The following is a 27,157-nucleotide window of genomic DNA, read 5'->3' as shown; positions in this document are numbered from 1 at the left end:
AGCAGTTAATGCTAGACTGATCAGTGATTAAAGTCAGAGAGGCCGAGATGACTTGAAGGAACAAAGCTGCCAGGTCCTCTGAAATCTGAAAGCACTAAGGCCAGTCAGCCCCATGCTGTAGCCTTCCGGGGTTCATAGCTGAGTTATGGGAAATCTTCATATTGTATAAAAATATCACCTCCTCATGTAAGCCCTGCTATGGCCATAGGAGGAAGACTCATTGGCTTGAGTGAAGTCCAGTCCATGGAAAACTTCCTATAATAGAGGATCTGCCCCCAAAGCAATGAGCTACGGGGTAGAGCAGTTACCCCAACACCCGCAAAGAAGTCTCCAGAAGCAGGGGGCTCACACGTGCTGCTCAACCTGTCTGTTGGCCTCGCTATTCCATGTAACATTAGCACATTAGAGACTCCTTCACCCTATCACTTTTCACCCTGAGATGTACTATTTAATTACTCCCAAACTGAACTGTTCCTATGACTAAACCTTTAGTTCTCATTCTTTGAATAGCCCTCATCCAGTCCCATAATGCCCTTTTAAATATTCTCCATACAACAGCTTTCTACAAATGCCCACTAACAGTTTAAGTAACCAGGTGAGTCAGGTGACGGGGTAAAACTTAAATCAGACTCCACTTCTGACAGTTCATGAAAAAAAATATATACACACATATGTATATAAATTGATAAAACACAATAGCTGCTTGCCTAAGAACTTATGCTTCCTTCAGGAAATTGTATTCTTATTTGACTACACTTGAAATGTAATGACGTCTGAAAGTTTTATCAAGAGAAGGAGGAATAGTCCTAAGAATGAACACCCTAATTGGCTTTCTAATGCCAAGTGGTTGGTCCTGAAATTGTATCCATATAAATAAATCTAAACGGACTCAACAGATGTCTCTTTATATAGTTTTAGGCACTAAATGTATAAACTAGAAGATAAAAAAACATCTAAAGGGAAAGAAGACATGATTTTGAGGAGCATGGGAAGGGTTAGAGGAAAGAAAGGGGAAGAGGAAAATGAATGTAATTGTATTTTAAATTAAAACAAGAATTGTATTTGTGTCACTGTTAAAACAATTTATACTCTCAGATAACATTTATAATCAGCAAAGATAACATTTCTCCTCCACAAAGGCGGCTGACAAAGGTTATGAAGAGTACTTCTCAGTATTTAAGAAGAATGTGGCCTCCCCACTCTTCCCCTGGTACCCACACCACTACCACACACACATAGATCTGAGCTAGTTTTATACACCAAAGCACTGCCTCACTAAAGCCTGGCAGGACAGGGAGTCTGTTCCCCATCGATGCTTAAGTTCTAGGGCCCAGCTCTGTTGCTGAGAGATTAGTTTCCCTAGCACTGTTTTACTTGATGGGAAAACATGCATTTCCCCCCTTTGAATCTCATGCTGCAGAGTCCCCAAACACAGTTAAGAATTCAGAAACATCTTTTCTTCCCCAGAAATCCTTGTTTTGGTTAACACTGCTTTTCAGGCTCTCAGAGAGAACCTTCATATGCTACCAGCTGCAACTCCATCACTGACAGCCCAAGTACCACCTGCTTTTCAAATGATCTATTTGTCTCGAGTCCCCACTTTCAGCATGTTTGCAGGTTGTTCTGAGTTATCACGTGATTAAAGGAAAATAGGGAACTTCTGAAATAATTCCTTTTCTCTAGACAGGCGTTTCAGCAAACGATGATTTAAGCCACACTCCAGAACCTCTATGCCCCTCAATGAACAAACGTGCTCTCTTGAGGAGGGCTGAATTGGGCTCTGATTCCCCAGTCCCACTTCATCACCTTCCTTCATGGAGACAGAACATATCCAGAGACACCCTTTCCTTTCCGTTCTCCCTCAAAGGCTGTTATTCCTGGGAACAGCAGTTTCTGATTCATGCAGTCATCAAAAAGCTTTTAGACCCACTCATGAAAATGACGGCATGCGGAAAGCCAGCCACTAGTTTCTGTATAGTCTCTAGAAATGTGAATTTTAGCAAACCACAACATGGCTCCCCCTCCTTTCCTGGCCGTCCACATTTGCCTTGTCCCTGCAGGGGTCAAGCCCAGACTGGCAGGAGAACAGCAGCTTGGGAGCTATCTCCCAGCTCAGCCAGATGGCAGACACCCCAGTAAGAGAAAGCATCGAAAACCCCGCTCCAGCCAGGCTCCCCAGGACCCACAATAAGGCAACAGGGAAGGGCAGGGCTGACAGGAAATCTGTTGGCAGGGGCATTACTTGAAAGACTTCCAGCTTTCCAATTTCCCAAATGTCAAGTTTGGGTTCCAAGACTTTTCTCTTTCCTGACTGTTTGTTAGCTCCTCTTCCTCACTGCCTCTGGAAGTCCCCCTTAGCTATCATCCTAGCCCACTCAAGCCCCATACACCCTCACAGTTCTACCCCTTTTTCAGGGTTTCTGCCTTCATCTAGAACACTGACAGGCAAACAGGCACAAAACAGGGTGAAGCAAACCATCAAAGAGATGAGCCAATAATCTTAAGTAAGGTAAATGTCTCTAATGGGTGTGAGGATAGTGCCAACATAAAATAAAACTGTGATCTCATAAAACAAAACACAACAAAACAAAAAAGCAGACATGCAAATCTCAACCAAGGGAATGATTACTGTTTTTGTTTGTTTGGTTGGTTGCTTTTTCAAGACAGGGTTTCTCTGTAGCTGTGGAGCCTGTCCTGGAACTCGCTTTTGTAGACCAGGTTGGCCTCAAACTCAGAGATCCACCTGCCTCTGCCTCCCGAGTTCTGGGATTAAAGGCGTGCGCCACCACAGATGAAAATTTATTAATGTAATGTGTGGCATTAACAGAAAGGAAAGCAGAAATCCTATGGCCATCTCAATAGTATAAAAAATGCCTTGATGCTCAACAACTAGAAAGAGGAAGAGTGGTCCAAGTCACAAAGACCATCATAGAAAACCCTGGCAGCATCACTGATGGGGAGAGTATCCAAGGATGATGTGCCCAGACCGCTTCCACTCAGCACTGTATGGGAGGTTCAGACAACACAATAAGGTTCAAAAAAAAAATATCATCAGAACTAGAAAAAAAGCAAAACTATTTATATTCGAAGACGACAGGCCATAATGAATCTTGTAAGTATCATTGCAATCTTAGTAAAACATGGGCAGTATGAGGGGCCGGGGAAGATGTTCAGGGCATGTTAAACGCTTGCTGTGCAAGCAAGCAGACTCGAGTTCAGATCTGTAGCACCCATGTGAAAATCCGAGCATGGTGGCACGAGGAAGCGAAGGTCTATGGCTCTCAGGGGATTGCTGGCTAGTTAGCCTAACCACAGTAGCAAGTTCCACATTCAACAAGAGAACTTGTCTCAGAAATAACAAGAGCTGGAAAAGGAAACCGCCAATGCCAACCTCTGACCTCGACATGTGCTTTATGGGTGTATGTGCCCACACATACATGCATACTCACACAAATAAAAAAATTTAAAAGCAACACATGTGACATGCAACTGGAAGGAGGAATACTGGGATGAAAAGATAAGCAAGGAGGAGGGAGGGGCAGGAAGAGGAAGTAGGAGAAGGGATGGGGGAGGGACAATCAGAGCTAAAGATGTCCGAAAAATCCATAAGGAAGCCTGCTACTTTGTAAGTCAATTAAATCAATTTTTTAAAAAAATGTAACTTATTTATGGGTGACGAGACCCTGCTAAATCTATTGGGGGGGAAAGGCATTAGAATGAATAATTCCGAACTAATTTAGCCAAGTTGCGAGATACATGATTAAAGTATCTAAAGTCCAACTGCTTTGCTAAATCCAGATAGCAAATTATCCAAAAGGTTAATTAAGAAAAGAATTAATTTATAGTAGCATCAAAAATAACATTTAAACACAAACAGATCCTGAAATGACAGGAATTCAGATTAGCCCAAATCATCCCCAAAACCAGCAGAGCTGTTGAGGTGACATTTCCTAGTTCAACTATGAAGTTAGAGCAGTCACATCAGGGTGGCATATGGGTAGGTATGGATTGGGAAAATGGAATTGCAAGTCCATAAGTGAACCCTTACATTTGTGGCTGATGGATTTCGGAGACACGTCAGCAAAAGTGGCACTGAGATAACCGAATCTCCACATATAAAGAGGAAAGCTTCCTTCGTACCTCAGGTCAGGCGGGAGCCTTGACTCCAAGAGCACGCCCAGCCTTGCAGATGCTCAAACTGCGAAACTCTTTGGGGGAAAATAACTGAGTAAATATCTGTGACTTGAGACTAGGCAATCACATCTGAGATGTGACACTAAAAGCACATGTGACAAGAAAAAGTAGACAGCCTGACTTCTCTAAAATGTCTGCAAAAACTGCTTCAAGGTCACCGTCAAAAACGCGGGAAGAGCCGACACAGCCAGTATACTGCTTGACCAATCTTTTATATGTCTACCCAAGGCTCGTCCCTCAGTCAGACCTTCAGCAGCTCATCCCATGCTAACACATAAGGTCACTCTTGTTTTTGGTTTTTATTGTTCTCATTTAATTAGTTTATCAAATACAATGCTAGTTTCACGACTCCCCAGCTTATATGGTGCAATTCTTCACTGAAACCCCTTTAGCAAACGACGGTGTTCTGATGAATTATCTATACGCTAAACAGCAGAGGGTACAGTAGACGACCAAGAAGGCTGCTTGCATTGAACTCAGACGTGAACAAGTCTGTCTGGAGAGTGACGTCAGAGCAAAAGGAAACAGAACTGTCCCTCAGCCTCCGCTTTGCCCGACTCTCTTGAGCACGTGGTCTGTATTCTGTGACTTCTCCTTTGCCCTCAAACTTGACAATCTAATTTTCATTCAGAGTTCTTCTCTGAAGATAGCCATAGATCAACAGGCATATAGAAAAGTTAACCAAGCCCCCCGAGAGGTGCTCGAGCAGTGGAATCATGTATTTGAGGTAGACATTTCTCCTCCAAGGGAAATAATAACATCTTCATCCGAGCATCACCGGCATCACGTGATGCTGTAGCCCCACACCGTGCCCTTTGTCACCTGCTCTGAACTAGATCCCTGGGAGAGCTGCCCACTTCTTTCTACCTGACCAGTGACTGACTGCTTCATCCAAATCACTGGACTTTTGAGGAATGGTGAGAGAGGGCTACAAAATTTTTCTGACTATTTGGGGTAGAGGGCTTAGCTGTCTTCAGCAGTTGTTTGGTTCTTGCTAAACACAGCAGCTGAGGGAGGCCACGGTCACTAGTACCTTTCTTTTTTACTGAATTCAGGATCCAGCAAAAATTAGCGCCTTGAACACCTCCATCTGTACTCCACCCAGTCCTTTCTAACGGACCCATCAAGGGGTATACACTGATTTCAAGTCCCATTTCACCCAGCTCCGACTGTTTGCAATGCTATTCCTCTTGGGTAAGAGGGAAGTAAATACAGGAAGAAGGGAGGAAACGAATACTGAAGCCTGTTAATATTCTTACATTTCTTTTGTTAGATGAAAGATGTAACAACAAATAGACCTCCAGCTACAGTTTGTTATCCAAACTGTTCACGACGTTACACACAGATGTAGAGCCACAGCGCCAAGACAAGTCATCTGGAATAAGAACTAGTTAGGTTGAGCTACTAGTGAGTCAGAGAGCAGCTTCCCTGTAATATGCACGCGCAAGCACACACATTCTCACATGAAACCTCAATATCCCCGTTCACAAGCATCCATTTATTTGTCAATCTCACGCACTTCCTGTGCATCTCTTACTAGTCAGAATTCCCACAGCCACTGACCTCGGCCTCTTTAGGCTTCAGTCTGCCTAATAGCATGGCCCTGAGAGGATCTGGACCTCAGACACAGACAGACTGCCCAGGCAGAAGGAGAGTGGAGCTGCATTGCATCAAAGGCTATTCTGGATCCAATAGTAGGACTAGTAGAACGCTTTTCTAAAATCAGTTACAGACGTTAAAATATAACAGATTGTTTTTGAGTGTAAATATATATAGCATCATAAAACTAATTTCACAAGAACAGTTTAATGACGCATCACTGGATGTACATAAATTCAATTCAAGATGCTAATTTGGTTCCTTAACTATAAAGGTGGAACATAACCATCTCTAAAATCGCAATCATCTTAACTTCCCAATCATGATATGCAGAATTTGAAAATTTCAATCAATTTTAGCATATTCATGACATGGGGGTTTTGAAAAATGCATCCAAAATTATAATACTGGCTGCTGAGAATTAGAAAAAAGAGCGGACTCAAAATGATGGCCTTAGCTTCTACTTTAAACATCTTCAAAGGGAAAAGGGGCACAAAAGTAAATATCAGAGAAAAAAAAAACAAAGTAGAAAAGAGAAAAAGAGTCCAAATAATCAATGAAAGCAGATCAGTAAAACTGATAAGCCTTGGGACTAACAGATGAGAGAGAGGAAGGCAACACCAGCATCTCTACAGCAACTCCAGCATCCATCTCTACAGCAACTCTAGCATCCATCTCCACAGCAACAGCAGCATCCATCTCCACAGCCAACTCCAGCATCCATCTCCACAGCAACTCCAGTTTCAGGAGCACACATTGCCTCAAGAGTCTACACTTGCTACACTGTCATGGAAGACGCCCTGCCAATTATATGACCTAGGATAAAATGAACAAATTGCTTAAAAATAAACTACTAAAGCTCACGCAAGAGCAAACATGCTAGAGGGCAGTGTATTAAAGAAATCTAATCTATGGTTAAAAGATTTTCTACAAAGGAAACATCACAGTTGTCTAGATTCACCAGGAAATTCCATAAAACATTAAGGAAGAAAGAGAATCACTGCACACAAATTCTCCAGAAAAAAAAATTGAGAGGGGGATACATGTCAACTCCCTGTGCTGTAAACATGTTTTTGGTATCAAAACAGACATCACAGCAAAAGAGAATAAAGACATGACTTTCTTCATGAGTACAGATTGTGAAAAATTCTTAAACTCTAACAATGTGTCAAAAAGATAATAAATCATGGCCAAAGGAGATTTATCTCAAGGAGATTTATCTCAAGAACACAAGGGTGGGATAAACACTTAAAAATAAGCCATTGGAATTCCAAATCCCACTGCAATGGTCTCAAAAGAAAATCCAGCATAAATTCCTGGTTGCGGGGAGGGGAGCACCTTGATCAAAGTAGCAATAAGGGTTTGGGAGAGGGTTCATTGAGTAAGTATAGCTGCAAAGGCGTGAAGATCTGCATCCAGGTTCCCATAATCCAAGCATGTAAAGATGGGTACACTGGTATGTGGTCTGCAACCCCAGCACTCCCATAGCAAGATGACAGGAGAGTCAGGAGAATCCTCAGAAACACACAAGCATCCTACATACACAGGTTACAATAATAACAGCAAATTTAAGAAATAGGAATAGAAGTAAACATCCTCTAGAAGTAAACATCCTCAATCTACGAAAGCCTTGTGTTCATGCTATACTTTATGGTTAAAGGGTTACTGTTCCCTCGGATGTCGTAACTCCTTGTGTGTGATTCTAGACTAGTGATTGAGAAAAAGAGAACCATTCAGACTGCAATTTGAAAGAAAGAATGCAAAAATGGTTCAACTACTATGAAAGCAGATGTCAGACCTGCAACGCATGGCCCAAGAAACCAACCTCTGGTTCACAATAACCAGCCCAGAAAGGCAAGCTGCTGTCTGTATCCAAAGAAGCTAAAAATGTTGTATAGCAATCAGATTCATAAAGCCAGGATATGATTAATTATTGATAGCTTGTCTAACCTTACCTCCATTTCCACTGAATGTCAACTGGAAAAAAAAACTACATCTAAAACTCATCATGGATTTCTTCTCCTTCAGTGAAGCCACCCAAGACCTCTGCATATGCACAGAATCCTGAATAGACACCAAAATTTCTTGTTCTTTCCCCTACTGGAAACCTCCCCACTCCTCTGCCTGCTATTGTCAGATGATGGTGGATGACTCTCCCGTTGTAGAAGTGCCGAAGAATATGTTTTGCTTGTTATTATTAGTTAGTAATCTTCAAATTTATGATTGTAAAGAAAGAAAACTTACCTCACAAACAGGCTAGTAAGAGCAGAACTTACCATAAAATTTTTTGAAAAGCTGCTATACCTTGGTGAGTTAGTAATGTCTCAGGGTGCAAAAATAAGCCTGCAAAATCAACTTTGTGGCAACAATCAGAAATGTCCTTAAATCAAGGTTATTTGTGGTAGACAGCATTAACAATATGAGAAATGAAGGCGTAGCCCAAAAAATATGCACAAAAGGAATTAGAGGACATTGGTGTAAGCGGAAAGGTATGCCATACGCATAGATTATTAGGCTTAGTATTATCCAGATATCAAGTGCCTATAAATTACTTATAGATTATGTAATTCTGATCAAAATCTGTCATCTTTTGAAAAAAATAAAAATTGGAAAGCTGATTTTAAAATGAATGGTGGAAAGTATTTAGAAAATCCCAAGCAGCCATAAGCAAGAACAAGGACTTGTACTACCCACTTCAAGACTCACTATTGATGCTACAGTAATCAAGAGACTAAAGAATGATATCAATATAGAAAAACAGATAAGTGAAACAGAGTGGCCAGAAATGGATTCACATACATCAATTGATTTTTTGACAAAAATGCAAAATTAATTCAGTAGCAGACACTCATAGAACTAACTATAAAACCTAGAAAAATATTACCTTTGGAAAAAACCAGGAGACACTATAAGGAATGAAGTATTGATACACACAACAGTATTAATATGGTTTGGATCCATAACATATCCCAAAGGAACACATGTTAAAGGCACGCTATCCAGGCCAGTGTCATTGGAAGATGATGGAACTTGGTGGAACATGGATCAGTCTTTAGGCTATTAGATGTGTTGCCTAAAAAAAATTTAATAGCCTCTTCATTTTTACATCCTAACCATGAGGGTTCCCTGCATTTTCTCATGGTGATATACTGCCTTTTTACAGGTCCAAAGCCAATGATACTGCTCACTTACGAAAGAGAGCCTACAAAATGATGGCCAAAATAAACCTTTTCCTTCTTAAAAATTGATTGGGTCTTTATTTCATTATGATGATGGAAAGCTAACCAACACACAGTAATACACACACACACACACACACACACACACACACGACTCTGCAGTCAAAGAAGCTAGACACAGAGACCACACACCTTTGGTCATGCCTCTGAAGGACTGCATGTCATCTACTGTAACAGGGCATGTCACTTACAGTTCAGGCAGTGGAGAGAGGGAGAGCTGGGGACTGGAGACTCTAGAGGGGACAAGTGAATCTGGTTATAGAAAGGCAAGCTTCCTTTCTTACCCAAAGCCGTGGTTTCATAGGTACAGAAAACCAAAATTGACATTAAGAAGTAGGCTATTGCATGTCAATATACTTACATAAAACTATAGGAAGAAAATGACTCCCATTTCAGGCAAGAAGTGAAACACCTTTATCAAGTGATTACTAATAAAAACGGTGTAGAACAGATCTCAATTCATGACACCTTATGAAAGATATGGGGGATGAATATACCATACAAACTCCAGTTTCACTACTGCCACATCCAATTTCTCAGCTCCAAGTTAGTGACCTTCATGAACTTTCTCCACCAAATCTCTTGCCCCCCACTGGAGTTTTGTTGGATTCAATCCATGAGAATCATACAGGCAGGCCTGGCTCCATGGTGCATGTGCAGAAAATTTCCCTGTAAGAAGTCCAATGTCAAGAAATGATCGCCACTGAAAATAGGGCTCATTGCTCCCAATTTCCAAGAAGCAGGCCATGTCTAACCATGGTGTGTGAGAAGCAGCGTACTCATACACAGGGAGGGCCCTGGGCTAGTCACACAGCAGCAGAGGTACATTCTGTGGCAAGAACATTTCTTCCATTTGCCACAGGAGAGAGGCAGGATGAAAGGGGTTGGTACTTGTCAAGCTGCAGCAATTTCAGTGGGCCCTAAGGCATAGGAGCAGTCCCTGGTCATCTGGAACATGTCTCTTGGCTGTTTAGGATACCTAAACCTAGTTCACAGCGTGAAGAATCTGAAAGACGACGGCTGGGGTATACACTCTGGGTTGTTGATTTGTACTTGAAAAATGGGAGGTGTGGGCGAGGTGGCTAGAGAGAAGGGAGAATAAAATGAGACATCCAGAGTTGACAGGAGCGGTGTGTCCAGCACAAGTGGATAAGGGCAGAGAGCTTAAGCCACCTGGAAGTTAGAAGAGTTGACAGCGTCTGCATGGCCACACAGCGCAGCTGTCTGTCACTTGGTTTACTCCTCCCCTGCCAATGTATTGGAATTCCTCATCTTTGAGCAGGGCCCCAAGCACTATGGAGCTGATTCTTCCTAGTAGAAAGGAGGTACAGTCAAGCGCTCTCGTTCCTCCTCCAGATCATGGCTTACCAACGTCTTCACACATCTGCCTCAGCAGGTGATCCACTGTAGCTGGGACAGCTGTGCCAGGACACCCTGCGCTCCTCTTTCCTGAGAGGAGTTAGCTTCTCCCTGTGAGGATCCAAGAAGGGCCACCCCAGATTGCTGGAGAAGGATAAGTGCCCAGACCTTGTAGAGTAAAGCACAGATTTGGCCAAGGCCCCAAACCACAAAAGTAGAAGTCAACAGGTGAGCCATTTGGGGAGCCCCACGACCACAGCCCCGTGAACCTCAGTACTGGCTGCATGCCCAGGCTGAGGCAGCAGGGAGTGAAGACAGACATGAGACCAAGATGTGCAGAGTAAGTACCTTGGAGACTGACCACAGTCTGAACTTCTCACTGCTGGCCTCTGGAACCCAGACTAAAAGCCTGGAGCCTGGTGTAGCCCTTATGCTGAGAAGAGGACCTTTCATCCCACTGCGCAGCGGGTCCCTCGGCTTTGCACCTGAGTCCGATAACTCCAAGGTCTTCTCTGGGTCCTGCAGATTGAAAAGCTCTGCTGGTAGGGCTTCCCTAGAGAGGTCCCCAAAGAGTTCAGTGACCACACCTGGAGTCCAGGTGGAATTCCGATGCTGACCACACCCTGGGTGCACCGTGACCTCACCTCCTTTGGGATAAAAGACAGAATTGGGATGGGACCAGGTATGGGGACAATCAAGTCTAGACAGACCCTGGGACATAAAACAATCTCAGATGAATGCTGTGTTACTTTACCTAAACTGTGTTGAACTGGGTGAAACTGATGTTCTGAAAGTGAAAAGTGACCAAATGTTGGCAACTTCAAGTGGTTCGGCCTTATATTTCTTTCATAATCAGAAAAATGAACATTTTCAGAAGGGTAGGGAGGAAGGGAGTCTGTGAAAAGATGAGAAAAGGAAATCAGAATATACTCTGTGAAAAAAGTTATTGTCAAAAAAGTTTTAAAGGGTTGTATCTACCTCAGATCAAAAAAGGAAAGATAAATATTAAAAAGGAAATAGAGTGTAAATATTGATCACTCCTGAATCATTCATTTTTTTCTTTCTCAGTTTCAGTAAATCTCATATAGTCCAGATTTAAAAACACGTTATTATTAGCAGCCACAATGGATGAATGTATAAAGTATTAATCTGAGAAAAATTGGAAATGAGCTACCACGCTGTGAAAAGACAAATGAAACCTTAACCACTGTGGTAATAATTTGAGTGACCTTTCCCCATTCTTTCTCGGACATTTGAATATTTAGTCCCCAGTTGGTGGCACCTTGGGAGAAGGCTTAGGAGATGTGGCCTTGCTGGATTTCCATGTTTGAAAGGACTCATGTCATTTTTGAGCACACTCTGCTTCCTGTTTGTGACCCAAGATGTGAGCTCTCAATTGCTACTCTAGCTATCTGCAGCTCAGGACCTCCACCTACCCTCATGGATTCTAACCATCGGGCAGCTCAGGATCTCCACCTGCCCTCATGGATTCTAACCATCGGGCAGCTCAGGATCTCCACCTGCCCTCATGGATTCTAACCATCGGGCAGCTCAGGATCTCCACCTGCCCTCATGGATTCTAACCATCTTGCAGCTCAGGACCTCCACCTACCCTCATGGACTCTAACCATCAGCGAACAAAAATCAAACCAACAGAATCCAAACCACCAAACTCCCTTTGGTAAGTTGCTGCAGCCACAGAGTTTTATCAAAGCAATAGAAAAATAATTAAGACAGAGGTTGATATCAGGATCCTGGGGTGTTGCTACGACACATCTGACCACATGGTTTGGGGGAAGCATGTAGAAGACCTTGGGGTTTTATAGAAAAGTGCTCACCATAAGCAGAGCTTAAAGGGCTTTAGGAGGAGCCTGTGAAGCAGAAGTGCTGAGGACAAACAATAGTAGCAACTTCATTAGAGAATGTCCCGTTATATTTTGGAAAAGAAAAAAAGAGAAAGGAAGAAGGAAGGGAGAGAGGAAAGGCAGGAAGAAAAAAAAAAACATGTTTCTGGATTTTGTTGTAGTTTGGTTTTGTTTGATTTTTGTTTTTCTTGTCCTTAAGAACTTCTGAGGCTAAATTTTAAAGCAATGAGCTAATTTCCTTGGTGGAAGAAGTTTCAAGACAGCTTGCTACTGACTCTGCCGTGTGGTTTTCAGAACTCACTCTTACTCAGGTCTACAATGGAAAAGAGAAAATGAAGCACAAGGAAATAAAACCTGTCCAGGTGTAGGAGAAAAAGAGCACAAGGAAATGTCATGCTGGAGCCAAGGCGTGTGCTCAAAGAGATGAGGAGTTTGCAAAGATCCCTGATCAGCACCAGGGTAAATCTCAGGGGGACCCCAACAGCAAGACCCCACCAGCTAAACTTTCAACTTGTGAAAAGGGTAGTCTGAAGAAAGCTTGGTTCCCCAAACAGAAGATAAAGCTACTGAGAATGCTATTTGAGAGGGGTACCAAGCAGGCAGGCCAACTTGGAGGTGCCACACACTGGCTTTGGATCAGGAAGAATACATGAGCAAGGGGTTGGGAAATCTTCCTCTGTGGTGAAGGAGAGCTGAGGCCAGAAAGTGTGTGGATGGGCAGTCCCTGTACGAAGGTCCTGAGAAGGCAAGGGGCCCTGAAAGGCCACTGAAGCTGTAGAAGTGAATGGTGCTGGAGGACCAAATATGTTGGGCATGACAGAGCCATGGGATTCCTGTCAAGGAGTATTGCACACAAGAAAGAGAAAGAGAGAGAGAGAGAAGCCTTAGTGGCAGCAAAGCTGGAAGGACAGAGCCATCTAAGTCCTTTGACTTAGAGTATGCCTGCTGGAGTTTTAGTTTTGCTTTTGTCCAGGGTTTCCTCGCTACTCTATTCAAATCTGTTTGCAGCCCAACAATCAAACTTTCCTTCTAAAGGGGAAGAATGTGGAAGACTGTAGGATTCTGGGCAGAAAGGTGACTGAACAACGCAAGGAGAGCATACAGGCCATCCTAGTGGGAACTCACAACAGTAGTACGGAGAACAATTTAGACTTATTCCTAACTTTTGAGACAGTAATATGTATTCTATGTCATTGTACATGAAGTATATATAATCTGCTTTTCTTTTTGAACAAGGAGTTACAATTAATAAGACAGTGTCTTGGGACTCAGAAGAGACTTTGGACTCAGTAAGGTGTCAAGATCAATCAACTATAAGGAGTTTTGGAATTCAACCAAATACATTTTGCATTATGATACAGCCATGAGCCTATAGCTACCAGGTAGTAGAATGTGGTGGTTTGAATGAGAATAGGCCACAATCCTTATGTGTTTGAATACTCGGTCTCTAGACGGTGGCTGTGTGGGGAGGATTAGGAAGGTGTGGCCTTGCTAAAGTAACTATGTCACTGGGGCTGGGCTTTGATGTTTCAAAGTCATTTCAAGTTAGCCCTCTCTGCTTCCTCTTCGTGGGCAAAGATGTGAGCTTTTGGCTGCTGCGTAGCCTGCTGCCTTCACTCCATTATCATGGACCAAACCATGCAGAACTGTAAGCCCCAAATAAACTCTTGGTTCTATTAGTTGTCTTGCTCATGGTGTTTTATCACAGCAATAGAAAAGTAACTGAGACACATGTATGTTACTAAGTACAAAAAAAGCAAAGCCATAAACTTAAATAGTCCAATCACATAATATTCTAGAAAAGACAAAACAGTGGAGCTGGTAAAATGATCAATGGTTGCAAGGGCCTAAGAGAAAGGAGGGAGGAGGAGGCAGGGAGAGGGAGAGAAACATGAGCACATGGACCCTAAGGGGCAATTAGGGTGGGAAGAGTCTTAGGATGCTGTAACACCCACAGAACGCACCCTCACACAAAGTGAGTTCTTGTGGTAACAAAGAAATTCATGAGGCCGCAAATATCTGATCCCAGCAAATGTGCTTCAATCACACATGATGTCAACCCCAGAGAGAAAGAGATGATGAGATGAACCATGCCTAGGGGAACTCTGCGGCCCGTTCAATTGTTTTGTAAAGCTAAAACTGCCTGAAAAGTAAGTCCTTTAACTTAAAAGATCCCAAGATAAGACACAAACCTCGCTTCTTCGCCAGTGCCAAATAAATGGATAGACCAGACATTGGAGAGAGAACACAGATCTAGTGTGTGCATCAGGAGGAGCTGCAGTCTCCGGCTGTCCACCATGAGGGAGCTCAAGGAAGCCAAGAAACCCAGAGACAGACATGCAGCGCCACCTTTCCAATGACCTAAAGCTGACCAGCCCCTTGACCCCCCAACAGTGTGAGTGACAGTGGCCTTCCCATGCTTCCACGAGTGTGCTTCTCCACCTCAGGCACTGTGGATTTTCCATCTGGGGTGCTTCAAGCTCTGCTAACAGCTCATCTCCTCTCCAACACTTGCAAACATTTCCAAAGGAAAAGAGCTGCTCAGAACACGGAAGTGTCCCCAGCCAGCCTAAAGCCACCAGACTGTGAGGACAGAGCACTTTATCTGACTTCTTCCTAGCCCCGAGGCTTCTCCAGGTGAAGAGGTCTTCCCAAGACTTGACAACTAGAATTACCATCCAGCCAGATGCCTCTTGTCACCTCTGTAGAAGTGTGACAAACTGGTCCCTCCTTTGCTATCTTGGGAGAAACACATATTTGTGTTGTCTGCCCCAGATTTATGCATTGCTCAAGGACAACTCTGAGCGACCATCCACGAATGACAAAATACATTTCTTTCTCCCCTTGCCTTGTATTATTATTTACCAAAGCAAAAATGTCTGATTCCTTCAAAGTGCTTGCCTTGGAAAATGCTAGCCAACTTATCAAAAATCAAAAGGCTTATAATAAATAAATAAAACCTTTCATATAAATTTTCAGACTCAAATATAAATATCACTTAATAAAACCCATTGATCGATCATGGCTGGTCTGCAATTGGGCTCAGCAGTAGGCCAAAGTCTCACTAGTTTTATCTATAGGCCAAGTACATTCTCATGAATGAAGACAGCTCGCCTGGAATTAAGGGTATTAGGATATGCCCAGTTCATGCCTAAAGTGTTCCAGAAAACTCACTGACTCAAGATACCATAGAGCAACATACTATATAGCATATTTCTCCATTGACGCTACTAACTGTAATGTGGGGTATACCTAGTAAGAACAAACACAGCATATTTCAGTTTATAGAGTGTTTTTCTAGTCAAAATATCCTAGGTCCCACCTATGAGGTGGTTGATAGTTGTAGTGGTTTGAATAGGAATGACCCCCATAAACTCAGGTGTGAATGCTTGGCCCATAAGGAATGGCACTATCAGGAGGCATGGTCTTGTTAGAGGAAGTGTGTGACTCCATGGAAGCAGGCTTCGAGGTCTTATATGCTCAAGCTACGCCCAACATGGCTCACAGTCTCCTGCTGCTGCCTGCAGATCAAGATGTAGAACTCGCAGTTCCTTCTCCAGCACCATGTCTGCCTGCATGCCACCATGCTTCACGCCATGATAATGGACTAAACCTCTGGAACAATAGATTAGCTCCAAGTAAATGTTTTCCTTTATGGGAGCTGCAGTGCTCGTGATGTCTTTTCACAACAATAAAACCTCAAACTAAGGCAGAAGTCAAGCATCTATCTCAGGCTTCTTCCTACAGCATTAGCTTGAACATACTGGGAGAAAGGCAACTGAAAAAGTACACAGCCCACCCACAAGGATGCTTTTTGGAACTGAAATCACAAGGTGACAATGGTACAGGCCTTAGTTTCCCAATGGTAAAACACCTATCTTTGGTGTGACATAGTACCTTCATCTTTCCAACTCTGACTTCCTTGATGGGCACAGTGGTTCCCAACCCAGGCAGGTCTCTCTTCCTAAATGTCTAAGTGTCTCCTCTATGGGTCTGTATTGCAGCCTGGCACTCGGATGGCTATCCAGTTAGTTCCATCACTGATGGATGTGCGTGCTATCACGGATACTGGCTGAGCTGGTGCAAGAACAAAAACCTACCAATGAAGCAGGGACACTGGCAAGACAGTAGCTAAAGGATCTACATTCTGGCAGCGGATAAACAGATGTCCCCAGAAGCCAGAAGAGGAGTACACCAGATGCAGAAAAATGCTGCCTCTGTTAGAACTCGAGAGCAGCCCAGCACTCCTCTCTGGGCTCCTTGTCTGTTCAATTATAGCTCCAATGTTTCTATTCTATGGCCCTGTGAAAAGAATCGCTTCCTAGACCCCTAACTAATCACAAATTCTTCTCCATGTTCACCTTGAAAGCCCTGGCCCACATTTATGACCAAGTGTGATCATTCCACTTGACCTGGGGTCAGATCTTTGTGCGTAGCCCCTGACCAGGATTTAAAGTCTATAGATGCCAGCCAATTCCAGAAGACATGACGACAAAGCCCAATAGACAAGAACTGCAGGCTACAAGGTCTTCTTATGAAATACCATGGCCATTAACCTATGGGGCTGCACTGTAGAGAGACTTCTGGCTGAAACCGTTAACTCTGGAATCCACAGTTACAGAAAGTCGATGGGGAGCCTAGGTTGTCTCTAGACTGAGAAGAATTTAGTGTCTTAGCCGCTTCCTCCCTGTGGTCTTTTTACGCGTTTCTGGCCAACTATACCAACACAGCAATTGGGAAAGTGTCCTCATCTGTAGAATACAGCATGAATTTAAAGTTCGGAGACTCGGGATATGAACTTTCTCTTCAGATTTATTTCACGCAATCCACTGCTTTCATGTTGCATATAAAATTCCCCACACTTTGTAATAACACCTGCTGTTCTGCAAAGTGCAAAACCAATAACATCTTGAGCACCCCCAAACGCGAGTTTCTATTCCAACCGCTATTCCAAGCATCACAGGACTCACTCCAGACTCTGGGTGGGTTCGGGCCTCTTTTTATTACAAAATGAATGAACCTGAAAACTAAAAGGCACAGTTAAAAATATAAACAACGCTCTGGGGTTTTGAGTTTGCTTCCTGTTTTTAACCCCATCGTTTTACTCGACATCTTCAATGGAAACTGATGAGGGAGGGATGAAGACAAGGATGCTAAAATTCTGCTGTATCACAAAGGCCAGCCACCCCACTGTGACCTGCCATCAGTGATGGAAGTGGTTATAAAGAGACCCTGAAGGTTCCACTGTTACTCAGCCCACCCTAAAAGCCAAGGCATAGGCAGACTGCTCACATATATGTGAGATGTACAAAACCTGGCAAGCTCCAAGAGGTACGAAAGGAACCACAGGTCCTAGAGCCTCTGCTGTCCATTATACAGATAATATCCCCATTCCACTCATCCCTTCCTCACCTACCACCCTCCTTCTAAATAAATGGTCCCTCCCTGCAGGATTTACTCAAATCCATGATGAAGAATGAACAAAGGGCTTAGGTGTGCCATTTCGAGATGCTTATTTTGGTACTATTTAGCACAGGAGGAGGCAACCTCTTGAGGGAGGGAGTGAGCAAGTGCTTAAGTCAGCATCTCTCAGAGTGACTCTCTGCTCACCCGGACGGTGGAATTCCACCCAGCCTTTTATCACTGTCTTAGCGGCATTTAAAAAAGAAGATAAAGGAAAGGAGAAACTTTCAGAACTGCAGACTGGAGCTCCTCTTTACAGTACTAATTAGCCAGGCTGCTCCTTCCCACCCGGCCTTCCATGCACAGCTGTTGCCAAGGCAGGTGAGGTCAAAGGACTGGAATTGCAAGCCTACAGCATTTCTCACAGCAATCTTTTGTGTCTCTCCATCGCAGCAAATCTGGACCCCCTTCCAGGATTGGCAAAGGGCATTTTGTTTCCCCACTTCCTTTCAGGCATTGGGGGTTCTGTATTGTTCCTCAGCCATACTTCCAAAACTAACCAAGCTCCAGACCGGATCTGCTTAATTTGGCCATGTAGCCCTGCTCTGTGCCTTGGAGTTAGCTCACTGCCTGGTCTCCATCCCCGAGAGCCTCAGGCCCTCCTCTCTGTCCAGCTGGGTTCCCAAATTGTCCTTCCCCTCTCTGGGTGCCATTGAACCTGTGCTACAAATTACAGACCGGACTGTCACTGCCAAGCCCCGCAGGCATCCCTCAGAGGTGGAAGCTCCTTTCGCTCCGTCGCTCTGTAGACCCCTACTTGCATCTACCAGGGCAACCTACAGCTCATTACTGCCACTGCCTCAACCACCGCAAGGTGTGCCAGTCCATAGCTAGGCAGCAAGCACATCTCTGACCCAGTGCTGTGGGTAAGCTGGGCTGTGTAACAATTTACCCATCGGCACCTGTCCTTGAGGAGCCAGGCAGCCGTCATCCAATAGGACCAAGCCTCCCTGTATTTCTGAACCTTAGGTCAATGGCTAGAACATTCTGAAAGTACAATAAAACACTATCCAAGAAAGGGATCGCCTGGAATAGAACTGAACTGTACCATTGCCTATCGTTTCTCCTGAGGAAGGAAGTGGGAAGAGGGCCAGGAAAGGGACCAGGAAGGACTCTGCCGAGGAGTCATCCAATAAACAGGCTCATGTACGACAGCTGGGCAAATGGCGTAGTCTGTCTGTACCCCAATTTACTCAGAGAAGGGTGTAAAACAATGAGGTGTCCTGTTTTCAAGGCTTTCAAAAGAAGAAAAAGAAAGAGGGGGAGGGAGGGAGTGGAGAGGGAGTGATAAAGAGAGGGAAAGAAGGAAAGAGAAGGAGAAAGAGACAGAGGGAGTAGAGAAGGAGAAGGAGGGAGAGAGAGGGAAAGGGAAGGAGAAACAGAGGGAGGGAAGGAAGGAAGGAAGGAAGGAAGGAAGGAAGGAAGGAAGGAAGGAAGGAAGGGAGGGAAGGGAGGGAAGGGAGGGAAGGGAGGGAAGGGAGGGAAGGGAGGGAAGGGAGGGAAGGGAGGGAAGGGAGGGAAGGGAGGGAAGGAAGCGAAATGCTGGCTGAGCACTTGCCCAGATGGGTGAGGCTCTAAGCTCCACCACCAGCAACAGAAACAGAAGTTTTAAATGAACGAAACGAGATGATGCATGTAAACTTAGTGTTTGCACTCTGCAAGGCATTGCAGCCACAGCCAAGCCCTGGGTGAGACACCCATACAGCAGGAAGCCCCTGCATAGAGATGGCTCTCCTGCCTGCCTTGTCTCCATGTTCCCAAGCTCCACATTGCTGGAACCTGCACTAGAACACATAGCCGCTGGACACGGGGAAGGACTCAGAGTTCCAGGCCAAAGTATACAAAGGGCAGCTAAGAAACAGGTCCAGGCTTTCGAGTCAGAGGCAGGAAGCTTTTGGCAAGCTGTAGGGTACTCCCTGCTTCCCTAGGCACAGCCTGGCCTAGCAGCAGGTGAAGAAAGGGAGCAATATGCCCCAATAACCCACAGACAATCTCTGCTGCTGGCTGAGAGCCATGCACCTTAGCCCACACCTCCCCTTGGTCTGTGCACATTTCCAAGAACTTGAAATGTATGCAGATAAGCTCAGAGACTGGATCTGCAACTTAATGACATCTCTGGAAGAACTTCCCGATGTTCGTGTCCCCTCCCCTGGCAAAGATCTCCCGAGCCCCATGGAGGATATATTCTTACAATATGCATGGCTCTGCTCCAAAGCCCTAATGCTAGGCTAGGCTGTTAATGTACGACAGGACTCAGTAAGCAGGGCATCTTATTTCTCAAGCTCCGCTTGCAAGCCTAATGAAGAAAGACACTAGCAAAAAGCAGAAAAAGCACTTAGAAACCAATAAACAGCTCTCCCCTGAAGGGTTGCCTTGTTCCATATGCTGCATAAATAAATCCACTGGCTTTAGAGCCCCAACCCTGTGCTTCTGAGGGTCCCCAGCACTTCCAACTCAGAGTGACTCTGATAGACAAAATCTTCATCGACAACAAGGTAATTCCCACACGCCCTCCTGAAGCTGCATTCAGCCAAGATTAATCTCTCCTACCTTGCCTGATACTGTATTCATTTTCTCAGTATGCACTACTCTAGCTTCAAGACATACCAACAGAGGTTTTATCATGAATGAAATGCAGCTCAGATTCTAGGCACTTTCAGCAACACACAGAACTCCTTTCACTCTTCCCACCCATTCTCTAGTCCAGAGCTCTGCACTTTACTTCTGCTTATTCAGAGGACTGCTCAAGGCAGCCTCGTCCATGGCCTGAGATAGAACATGTTCCCAGAACACCCTACCTTTGCCTTTCAGCCTGGGGGCATCTTTTCATTCATCCATAATTAGACAGAGATGGCCAGACAAGTGGGATGGATGGATATTTAGAGAGATGATAGACAGAGAGATGATAGTTAGACAGAGAGATGATAGATAGATGATAGAATATTTAAATATCAAGGCTACTTAGATGTAGATACGATGTTTCTGATCTCTCTATTCTCTAATGTAGGCAGAGACACTGAGACAACAGGAATCAGAGCTAGAGAGGAAGGTAATTTTTTTTCTAATCCCAACTTTCCATTTTTTCCCCAATCACCAATTAAGCATCTTCCTGGGGACTCGCAGGGATTTATGGATGGATATAAATTAAAAAAATGAAACTGAAAACATTCAAAAATTCATAAATTAAGAAAAAATTAAAAGGAGCAGCAAAATGGCTCAGAAGTAAAGGTGCTAACTTGCCACAAAGACTAGTCACCTGATTCTGATCCTGGAACCTACTTGGTGAGAGGGGAAAATAGACTTGATTATCGTCTGACTTCTACAAAAGAGCTGTGGCATACACACGTCCACACACACAGTCACACACATAAGCAATAGATGCAAAACATTAAAGAAAAGTAATAAGGACCAGAGTTTCAGATCTATATGGATTCTGGAAAGACACTGAAGAAAGCAAATTTGAAACTTTAGTTTTTCTAATTATTTCAGCAGTTGGCAGCTTCTGAACTTTAGTGGTAGCAACTGTGGGCTCAATTTTAGACATAAATAAAGCAAATAAGAAGGTACACAGGAAATCACATGAAGATTATTTGAATGTCATAAGGTATTCATGCTCTCCAGGAACATTACCTGGCTTAGCGCTTGGTATAGATTTCTAACTCCAGAGTAAATAATAATAATAATAATAATAATAATAAGCTGTATTTATTATTTTTTAATAATGCATTAAGAATGAGAGCAAAGATCTAAAAATAGTGCAAGAATAATGAGCACTGAGGCAAATATGTTACATATCTATTTATAAGTGGCCTAAATGAACAAAGATGGAGATTGTTGGAATAGATCAAGAATTAAAGGATATGTTTTATTGAAGAAATCCACAATAAACAGATACTTGCAACCTAAAAACTATACAGAACGACATAATAGACCAAAACTAGAAAAGATAAAGAGATACTAATTCATAAAGAGCCAATGTAAGACCAAGCAGTTACCAGGGATACCAGATAATCCCAGCAATGCAATGTATAATCTCCCCAGAACACTTAGTATGCATACACCTAATACCAGCTAAGCATATGAGAATGTGGGCACATCTAGAAAGAGCATTAAAACAGACAGAACTGTAAGGAGAAACAGCAACTCTGCTATTATAGCTGAATACTTCAGCATGTCTCTACCGAAACTGGACAGCTCCAGCAGGCAGAAAGTCAGTGGGGGCACAGGTGAACAGAGAGGCACCAGGCATCTGTACAAAATGAACATCTCTATGTAGACTACTCCAGCCACCAGCAGCACAAAACATTCTTCTCCAATACATGGAATACATTTCCAAAGTACAAGAAATTATGACCATAAAATACACCTTTACTGGCTTTATATAATTGACAGTCAGCAACATCTGTTCTCAGACCACAATGAAAGCTAAACTGGCATGTTATAATAGAAAATCATTTTAAAACTACCCCCAAATAGTAAGGCATTGAATAGAGCGAGTCTAAATAACACACTGGTCAAAAAAGAAATCTCAGATAAAAGTGGAATGCCATTTTGAGCCTTCCACCAATAGTCAGCCATATTACCCACCACTGGGCTCAGGGACTGCACAGAGCCAAACTTGAAACCTTCACTAGAGAACCCCAGGCTGTTCCCCTCCCCTACCTGCCAATCTAACAGTTACCCCTCACAGTGCATCAACCTGGAACCACACAGAATCCTAGCCTGCCGTCTGAAGATGAGCTCCAGGTACAAGTTCCCAAAGCTAATCTATACCCAAAGGACACAGAAACTGGATTTCATGGCTTTGAGAGGGAGAGGGAGAGAGGGGGAGAGAGACAGGAAGAGGTAGAGGTAGAGGTAGAGAGAGAGAGAGAGAGAGAGAGAGCAAGAGAGAGAGGGAGAAGAGGATAGTGAAGGAAGTTGGTGGGTGAAAATATAGGGGAAGACAGGAAGAATTTGAGGAGGGATGAATACAGTCAAAATACATTGACATTTTTATCAAAAAAATAATTAAAAACATTATAAAAATGAAATAAAAAGCAAGTCATTTTGAACAAAATGAAAATATTTTAAAAAAAACTCTGAGATACAGCAAAAGCAGTGCTTAGAGAAAGATGTATGATGCTGAATATATCTTTTGAAAGATGAAGAAATGTGTGCCTATAATGACATTACTTGGGAGACAGGCCACAGGATTATGAGTTCAAAGCCAGCCTGAGCTATATACCAAGGTCGAATCTGAAGGGAGTCTCCGATAGAGTGTTTGATCAGTGTTATGAAAATCCCTTAGTTCAAGGAGGGAGAGGGAAGAAAAGGAGGAAGGGAGGGAGGGAGGAAGGGAGGGAGGGAGATAGTGGAGGAAAGAGAAGGAAGAAGACAAAGGAAATGATGAGGGATGACAAAGATGAGGAAGGTGGCTCTAAAATCACTCACCTAAGACTCAGTCTTAGGGAAGCAGGGAGAGAAGAAAAAATCTGAATCCAAAGAAAGAAATGTAAAAATTGGGGGAAAAAAAAATCAATGAAATGAAAAACAGAAAATTAACAGAGAAAATCATCCAAACCAAAAGCTTGTCCTTTGAAAAGATCAATAAAATTATAAAGCCTCTAGCTAGACGAAGCAAAAAAGGGGAATGACACGAACCATTAATATCAGAAGTAGAAAAGAAAAGTATCACTATGGGAACATGGATGCTAAGCAGACAGTAAAGGAACAGGGTGCATAGTTCCATCAACTTGATGGGCAAGCAGGAATAGAGAAATAGTGAAGGACACAATCTAACAAGAAGGAGCATCATGAGGAGGCTTACTCATATCTCTCACAAAAGAGAAAGCTCACATGGATTCACTGGCAACTGCTACCCATCTTTTAAGAAGAAATCTAATCAAGTCTGTATGACATCTTTGAAAGATGCTGAACTCATTTTCTGAGGACAGCAATATCCCAGTTCTAAAGACAATGAAAAAATGAGAAAGCTCTAGCCAACTACTTCTCATTGATATAGATGTGAAAAACATGAGCAAAACATAAAAAATGGATCAGATAACTTAGTTACTTTTCTATTGTGATAAAGCACCATGAGCAAGGCAACTTACAGAAGGTTGGGTTTATGGCCCCGTAGGGATAAAAGTCCATGGCCACCATGGCAGGAAGCATGGCAGAAGGCAGGCAGGCATGGTGTTGGAGCCAGAGTTCAGAGCTCACCTCTCTATTTGTGAACTGAAAATGGTGCCAGTATTTTGAAATCTCAATGCTCACCCCCAGTGACATACTCCCCTTCAGCAAGGTCACACCTCCTAATCCTTTCCCAAACAGGCACCACTTGGGGACCAGGAATTCATTCAAATGCCCAAGTCACTACATTCCATTCCTGACCCCAAACTCCCATGCCTATGTCATCATATGGTTCACCTTCAAAAGGTCCCATTGCCTTTCACTATTACAGCACTGTCTAAACATTCAAATTCTAAATTCTCTTCTGGGATTCAAGTCAATCTCTTAATTATAACACCCTGTAGGATCAAAAAGAAATCACATACTTCCAACATAATAGGGCACAGAATGTAAGTTACCCTTCCAAAAGGGAAGAGTCGGAGCACAAACAAGGAATAAAGTAAAACTGAAATCCTGCAACTTCATGTCTGGTGACAAAGGACTTAGATATCTGTGCCATTACAACTCTGCCACCTGCAGGGTGCCGCATCTCTTAGGCTGGTTCTACTCCCTGTGTGCAGCTCTCCTTAGTAGATATCCCCACAGCCCTAACATCTCTGACATCATGGTGTTTCTAATACAAGTCGGGCTTTACTTTCATGGCATCATGCAACGCCTCTCAGTACCTCTTCAACTCTTGGGGTTCCCACACAGGGACTGCTCTACCACACATTTCCTGGCCATGGTGGCTTTCCTGAACCAAGGAAGAAGGTTCCGCAATCACATTGCTAGTGTATCCTTCGTGACTCTTGAAGGCAGCGGACAAGTTTGGTTAACTACTTGAGACTGAACTCTTGGATCACACTTGCAGTAGGTTTTGTTTGCTGGTAGTTAGGAGCAGAATTCCCTAAGCATTTTCCTTTCACAAGCAGGAAGTTTAACTGGGTGGGGTCTTGCCCTGAGGACATCTTTCCATCATTCCTGCACAGATTTGGCCCCTCCTTAATGGTGTTGATCTCCTTAGTGGTGTGAATCTTTTCAACAATGTTGTAGCCACTTTTCCAGCACAAGCCTTGAATGTAACACTAATCTTGCTAGTGTCATTTTTACCTCTAAAACTGTACAATTTTTTATCTCTTTCTGTACCACTTGCTCTTTTTAACTCTAGACCTGAGTTATAAAGATTCTGAAAAACCATGTGACAAAGTCAATATTAGATTGTCTTGAAATTTTCTCCAAAGAAAATTAGCCCATTACTTCAAAATTTAGCCTAAGTTCTCAGGACAAGTGTAAAGCAGTCCTATTCTTTGCCAAAATATCACAGGAATGGAGAATAAGGTTTAGGAAATACTACATTCATATACCAATAAAAGGGCAAGAGAGATGCTCAGTTGGAGAAGTGATTACCATGTGAGCATGAGTTGAGATCCCAGGGCCCACCAAAAAGCAAGACATAGCAGCAAGCACCTCCAGTCCTATCACTGGGAAGGCACAGGCAGATGGATAAGTGAGCTCCAGGTTCAATGAGATACCTTGTCTCAAAACATAAAGTAGATACAAACAGGAAGACACCCAACACCTATCTATGGGCTCCATATGCATGCAAATAACATGTATACATGTATGTGCATATTCACACAACTACAAACATACATGCAATATACACAAACCACATACATTACAAACCACACATTTGTGTACATGCACACATACACACAGAGATAGCAATAAATTAAAAACAGATAAGTTGTGACTGTGGTTTCCAAGAACCCAGGGATATGGACCAAGATACCAAACCTACAAATGCACAGTATAGAAGATACTGCGATTTAAAACTAAAGATATAAAGTATCTACTTGAATAAAATTAGAGCAGAAAATTGCCAAATTCTAGACAAAAACAAAACAAAACATAGGCATCCAAATATAAAGGGGAAAGTTAGAATCTAAACACACATTGCCAGAGAAGAACCAAGACACTATAGTCAATATATCAAAAAAAAATGCAAACTCACCTAATAAGGCAAATACCTGGGCTAACACAAGTAATGTGTGGAACCCTAAAAACCAGGAAGGAAGAGAATGTGCATATCAATCTGTGAAAGTAAATATCTCTAACCAAGAATATTATAGCCAGCCAGGCTATCTTTTCAACTTGGTAGGAAAACGAGGACACATTAGGCCTAGCACAAACAAAGACAGATGACCACCAACCCAGCACAGCAGAAGAGCTAGGGAAAAAGCTGTACTCGAAGAAAAAAAAAAAAGGAAGAAGTCTCAGCATCAAGAGCACAAGGGAGAAATCAGCTCATAAGAAGATTAGATGAACAAGGGAGAGCTAGGGAGGAACTCACTGTGTCCCTATGGCAGGGGAGTTAGAATGTTATCAAAACCAATAAAGCATGGCAGAGGAGGAGAACTGCACAGTACATACTCTGGTGAGCATAGATGCAAAAATGCTCAATGAAGTCTTGCAACTTGAATTCAAGAACACAAAATTATACACCACAGCCAAATGGGGTTTCAATTCAGGGATGCAAGAATGATTCACCACAGACAATTCAATGAACATACAACAGGACATGAAAGACTTCATAACAATAATCGAATGATTGTTTAAACTGAGAGAAAAGATTGGTGACAAGACCCAGTGTAGCTTCATAATAAATGAAACTTGGAACAGAAAAGAAACACATCTCAACATAAGAAAACTCAAATATAACAAACATGTAGACAATACTATAAGCAAGTAGAGGAAATTGAAAACATCTCTACTATCAACTGACCTTAGCTTGGGTCTCTTTTTTCAAAACAGTGTTCAATGATTTCTCTAGAGCCATAAGGCATAAGAAAAAATAAAATAAAAGGGCTACAACAGAAAAGGAAGAAGTCAGATTATCTCTACTTTTGATGACATGATTCTCCACTTAAAAGACTCTTCACACTCCACCACAAACCTCTGAAATCTGCTAAACACTTTTTGGCAAATTAATAGCATACACCACTATATGAAAAATCATTAGCTTTTCTATATACTAATAACAAACTATCATAAAGAGATGAGAGTTTTTATTCATAATAGCTTCAAAACATGAAACATCTAAGAGTAAACCTAGAGAAGGTGGTAATCAACCTCCACCAGGAAAACTTAAGAACATGAAGGCACTACCCAAAAGAAAGATCTCCCGTGCCTACAGACCAGCAGGACTAATATTGTGAAAAATGGCTCTGTCACCAATAATTATCTGTTATGCCTCCAAAAGGCCAGCAACATTCTTCACAGAAT

General features: G+C 42.9%; 1 protein-coding gene across 2 annotated transcripts in view; it reads right to left on the bottom strand.

Moving 5' to 3' along the window:
* The window catches only part of Zmat4 (zinc finger matrin-type 4), a 344,011-nt gene that overhangs the window by 224,324 nt on the left and 92,530 nt on the right, over positions 1-27,157 (bottom strand). The window contains exons 1-2 of one of the 2 annotated variants that reach the window (XM_050146664.1): positions 11,146-11,235; positions 10,740-10,910 (exon numbers count right to left, since the gene is read on the bottom strand). The exons of the other annotated variant lie outside the window; for it this stretch is intronic. Of the exons in view, the coding sequence (XP_050002621.1) occupies positions 10,740-10,844 (105 nt within the window). The 5' untranslated portion in view covers positions 10,845-10,910; positions 11,146-11,235. Of the gene's footprint in view, positions 1-10,739; positions 10,911-11,145; positions 11,236-27,157 lie in introns of those variants that run through there. 2 annotated transcript variants of the gene reach the window in all.

The sequence above is a fragment of the Alexandromys fortis genome, unplaced genomic scaffold (assembly GCF_014885135.2).
Source record: "Alexandromys fortis isolate MF-2015 unplaced genomic scaffold, M_Fortis_MF-2015_v1.1 scaffold_55, whole genome shotgun sequence".
NCBI lineage: Eukaryota > Metazoa > Chordata > Mammalia > Rodentia > Cricetidae > Alexandromys > Alexandromys fortis.
Note: the sequence above shows the minus strand (reverse complement) of the source record. Positions and strands in the feature narration are given on the sequence as shown.